This window comes from Blennius ocellaris (genome assembly GCF_963422515.1).
Source record: "Blennius ocellaris genome assembly, chromosome: 23".
NCBI classification, from domain to species: Eukaryota; Metazoa; Chordata; class Actinopteri; order Blenniiformes; family Blenniidae; genus Blennius; species Blennius ocellaris.
In genome coordinates this window covers 8,267,592-8,272,469 of record NC_137672.1, presented here as the reverse complement: position 1 = coordinate 8,272,469, position 4,878 = coordinate 8,267,592, and the positions used below count along the sequence as shown (strand labels likewise).

Here is a 4,878-nt window from a genome sequence, read left to right as displayed (position 1 = left end):
CACAAACCTTATTGTGAGGCTCTTTGGGGGTTTTTTTGTACTCGGCAACCTCGGGGTTAATGTGCAGCCAGACACATCTTATTTATGCCTGTGAAGAAGACACTGTCCTCTCTGAATCTGTAAATGTGTAAAAGAACACTGAGAGAACAACACTATTAATCTGATTCATCGACTTCGACCTTGGAGGAAAACCACTTAAGATTCAATACAAATATGGACATAAAGAGTCACTTTTTATTTTTAAATATAAAAAAACAACAACTTTGCTGCTACAAGCAAATAGTGACTGTCAATCATTGAATATCTTCTTTAAATAAGAGACTGATGACAGACTCGTAGAGTAACTGTCTGCTTTATTCCATCAAGCTTAACGCCTCTCTGTTTATCCTCTTTATTCAAACAATCACACGGGCCAGGATGCTGTTTTCTTCTTGCATCTTTCGGACGTGAGTCTCAGGGGTCTGCCAACAGCAGTTGGAACAACAGCAGATGGGCTCGTAACCCGTCACAAATGACTTTTGGCTGTGCACACTCAGCCACAGCAGAAAAGTGGGAGGAAAACAAGACTTTGGTGCGGGGAATTCAGTTTCACCTCAGCTTTACCCACAGGGGCTTTGGGGAATATTGGATTATGATGCTGCAAGAACCGACATCAACCCTGATTCCTGCTGGAAGGTCGCCGACACGCTGAAATCCCCGTCCAACACAGGGACCGAATCCTTCTGACCGCAGCGCCATCGATAACGAGCACACGCCGCTGAATGCGTAACGAAAATGTTTCATTTAACAGCGTGCTGCCCTCCAACGTCATAATGAGTAGTTTTGTAGTTACCAATCTGTTCTCGATTGTGTAACTTTTCGACAAAGTAAGAGAGCGTTTCCACCAACGCACAAAACAATGTAGGAAAATGTCAGATCTAAATGGGGATTTTCTGTCTCAGACGAAAAAATAAACTGCTGAGTTGGGTTGAATTAACATCTGTTGGGTTTGAATTTGATGAAAGTTTGCAGATCTGCTGAGAGAGTTATTTAAAAAAAAAAAACTAATTCTGTTCTACTCATTTGTTTCAATCAAAGACTGAAACTCTATGACTTTATACCGAAGCACTTGATGATCAAAAGCAACATTAAACAGCAACATGACAAGAACGTACGACTTAACACTTGTTTATCTTTTATTTCTGCGTGACAGCTCCGGCAGAGGAAAGATGTGCACTGCACTTTGCAAAAGATGAATGTAAACCAGGGGTGTCAAACATGTTTCAGTTCACCGGCCACATACAGGTCAATTTCATCTTGAGTAGGCCGGACAGGTGAAATAATGCCATAACAACCTTTAAATTGAAACTTTAGCACAGGGTGATGGAAAAACAAACAATTATGACCAAAAGTTACTGCAATCTTAATATAAAGCCAATTTTAATGAAAATGTCTGTGCAAAATACAATGAAATACCAATAATAATAATAATAAACCTAAAGCAGTTGCTTTAAGGATGTTTTTACTAATTCACCTTGACAGACAACCTAAGACATTTTGACAATTTGCTTGGTGGTTTGACCGGATTGTAGCCTCTTACAGTCCAGTTCTGGCCCACGGACCTCATGTTTGACACCCCTTAATGGAAGTCAGCAACACAGAGACAAACAAACAGAGGTAGTTTCGCAAAAAAATAAAATAAAAATAACAGCAAAGTTAATGCATTTGTTCTGAAATACTCAGTAGTTACGGGTCATCTTGAAAAAAGGTATCATGTGATCTGCATCTCCAGCCCTTCTTAATGCCACCTGAAACTAAAATCCCCAGTCAGACGCTAATAAATAATAACGACTACGCTGTTGTGCTTGTTTAAAAGTTTGTACGTCAGTTCTCTCACACTCACTGTTTTAGAGCATGTTCTCCACAGAGATGTGAAATATGAGCTGACAGTAATACAACAGATAGAAACACAGAATCTTGCGAAAAACCACAGTATTTTTCAAAATTAGCCTCTGGAGGAAGTTACAAATAGGTTTGAATGGTCATGAACCAAAACTCAGAAACTCTGTGTTGAAACATCTAAAAGGAAATCATTTGAGAAAAGTTATTTTAATCAAACACCTTATGATTCCCATATAACTATAGCACTTTAAATGTATTTTTTCTGGGAAAACAAAGTCAAGAAAAAAAACGGGGAAAAAAACCCAACAACAACATCTTCAAGGCCTTTAAAAGTCTTTTCATCGGAATGTTCTTTATTTTCTTAAATGTAATTGAAGCGTAACCTTGACCTGACTCAGGCCTCAGTTAATGGTCCTGCGCTTTTCTCACATAATCTTAAAGAAATAGGTTTGTAAATTACAGCTATTTCCTCTTTTGGTTGTTGTGTTCAACAAGATAATTGATACCTGTGCAGTAGCTATGCAGCTGCTTCCAGAAGCTGGTAATTCTCAAACATGTAGCGTGTCTAAACAAACTCTTGAATCTCACTGAAAAACATGTTCCATCCTTTTTTTGGTCACCGACAAACAGCAGTTACTCCTGTTTTTTACACCTGGTTTCTTTGTGTAGATCAACCAAACAAGACATAATGTGTCATTGTGAGAGCGTTGGAGGTGGATTTACCTGCTCTTGGAGAGAATCGGGCTGTTTTGCAGTTTTCTCTCTGGTGTGTACACCCAGCTCGTCTGACAAGCTGCTCGCTCCAGCTGCAAAGTGTTATTCTTCTTCTCTAGCAGGAACTAAGTGGGTAAGCACATTACCCACAGACTCTAAAGCCTCTGTCTTCACTGTCTTGGAAAGAAATGAACCATTTTGTCCACTAATCATGTTTTTTAAGAAGTCTGCAATAGTAAATGCATGTTTTAGGCTTGTGGTGACTCCCAGTGGGTGGCTGAGCATGTGAGCAGTCATGACTGAGATACAACAGGACAATGAGGACATAAGAAATGGCTTTAACAAGCACAACAGGGATTCTTTTATATATTAAATTAAAAAAACCAAAAAAAAACCCTCACTTTGATATGTTCTTTAAGACTGTCATGGTGCAGCAGCAGCAGCTATGCTTCACATCTAAAAGGACTTTTTCCAGGACTTGCAGAGGATCTTCTGGAAGGCGTGTCTGAAGTCTCGGTTGAAGATGGTGTAAATGGCGGGGTTGAGGGAGCTGTTGCAGTAACCAATCCAGAAGAAGAATTTAAAGAGCGGCTCAGGTATCTTGCAGGACTCCCTGCACACGCCGTACAGGCTGTAGCTAAAGAAAAAGGGGAACCAACACACAACAAACACCCCCATGACCACCGCCAGGACAAATGTAAACCTCTTCTCTCGGGCCTGGGAGACCTTTTTCGTGGCTATGGAGCTCCGGCGCCGTTTCCTCCGGGAAGCAAAGAGGTCCATGGACTTGTTACTGACCCGAGAGATCCGGGTGGGCTGTTTGGACATGGAGTTTTTCTTTTGACATGCCCTCTTGGCGCTCTCGGAGTCCTGCTGCTCGGGTTTGTGACCTTTGCCCTCGGAGGAGGAGCTCTCCTCCACGTCTGCGTCCTCGGTCTGTTGGCCCACGGTGACAGTGCGTTGGCTGGGCGTGGGCGGACACTGGCAGTGGCCGTTCTCCCGCTCACCGTGGAAAGGGGACGTGGCTTTGCTCAGTCCATTCTCGGTCTGTGTGACACCATCCGACCTGGCCTTTTTCCCCGACATGGTTCTGGTTCTGGTTTTGGCCACCTGGTATATCCTGATGTACACTAGTATCATAATCAAGCAGGGGGCGAAGAAGGAGGCGATGCTGGAGGAGAGGATGTACCAGGTCTCATCATTCAGCTCACACTGAGGCTGCGAGCTCAGATCATTGTTGCTGTCAATGGATATGAGCGGAGGAGAGGAGATGAAGGCAGATATAAGCCACACGATCAGAATGATGCACTTGACGCGCTTTGGAGTTCGCTTCAGGTTGTACTCGACCGCCTGCGTAACGGACCAATACCGGTCCAGGCTGATTGCGCACAGATGCACAATAGACGAAGTGCAAAACAGAACATCCAAAGCCAGATAGATACCGCACCAAACTTTTCCAAAATACCAGTAACCCATGAGTTCATTCGCCAGAGAGAATGGCATCACCAAAGTGGCGACCAGGATGTCCGCGGTGGCCAGAGACACCAGAAAGAGGTTCTGGGGCGCTTTGAGCGCCCTGCTCGTTAACACGGCGATCACCACCAGGATATTTCCAACAACCGTGAAAAGAATGAGGAAACTCACAAGAGCGGCGATGCTGGCAATCGCTGCTAAAGAATATCCACTGTCCAGGCTCCAGGAGGAATTGAGCTGGACCACCGTGAAGGTGTCCATCCCGCTGCCGTTCAGAGGCTCCATGCCGGCTGCGTGCGCTCTAGGACGCGGACATCCCGCACTGGAGGAGCGCTGGCACAGATTCAGAGGCACACCTCTAGTGACAGGAGAGTCCATGAAAAAAGGACAAAGCTAATGCGAGAAAAGATCCCCACTTGTCAGAGTTGATAAAGAAATAATCCGCGCATCCTGTTCCAGCCTCGTCGTTGTGCGGAGTCGAGAGTCGCTCCTTCGGCATGATGCGCTCTCGCCCCTAATGGTGCCCCATCATCATGTGTCTTTCTCACCAAACTCACCCTCCGCCGCCGCCCCGCCCCCGGCGCACCGCATTACGAGAGGAGGCTGTATCTTTGTCTAAATGAGCTCAAATCTAACATGAAGCACTCGTTATCTCTCTCACAACTGCAGAGTTATGAATCTATTAGAGTGTGTGTGTTGGGGGGGGGGGCAAGAATTAACCTGCAAATCGTGTCTAAATAAAGCCTTAACTCACTGGAGGTCAGTATTGCTGCACTTAGAGCAACCAGCCAGGGGCGTATACACGGAGTT

At 44.6% G+C, this 4,878-nt stretch overlaps 1 protein-coding gene across 1 annotated transcript; it reads right to left on the bottom strand.

Annotated features, from left to right (window-relative positions):
• Positions 1–3,051: 3,051 nt before the first annotated feature.
• LOC308147182 (alpha-2 adrenergic receptor) lies at positions 3,052–4,353 on the bottom strand (the record flags this gene model as incomplete). Its single annotated transcript, XM_080519279.1, has 1 exon — positions 3,052–4,353. One exon carries the CDS (start codon positions 4,351–4,353, stop codon positions 3,052–3,054), a length of 1,302 nt encoding a protein of 433 aa, XP_080375405.1.
• Positions 4,354–4,878: the final 525 nt, after the last annotated feature.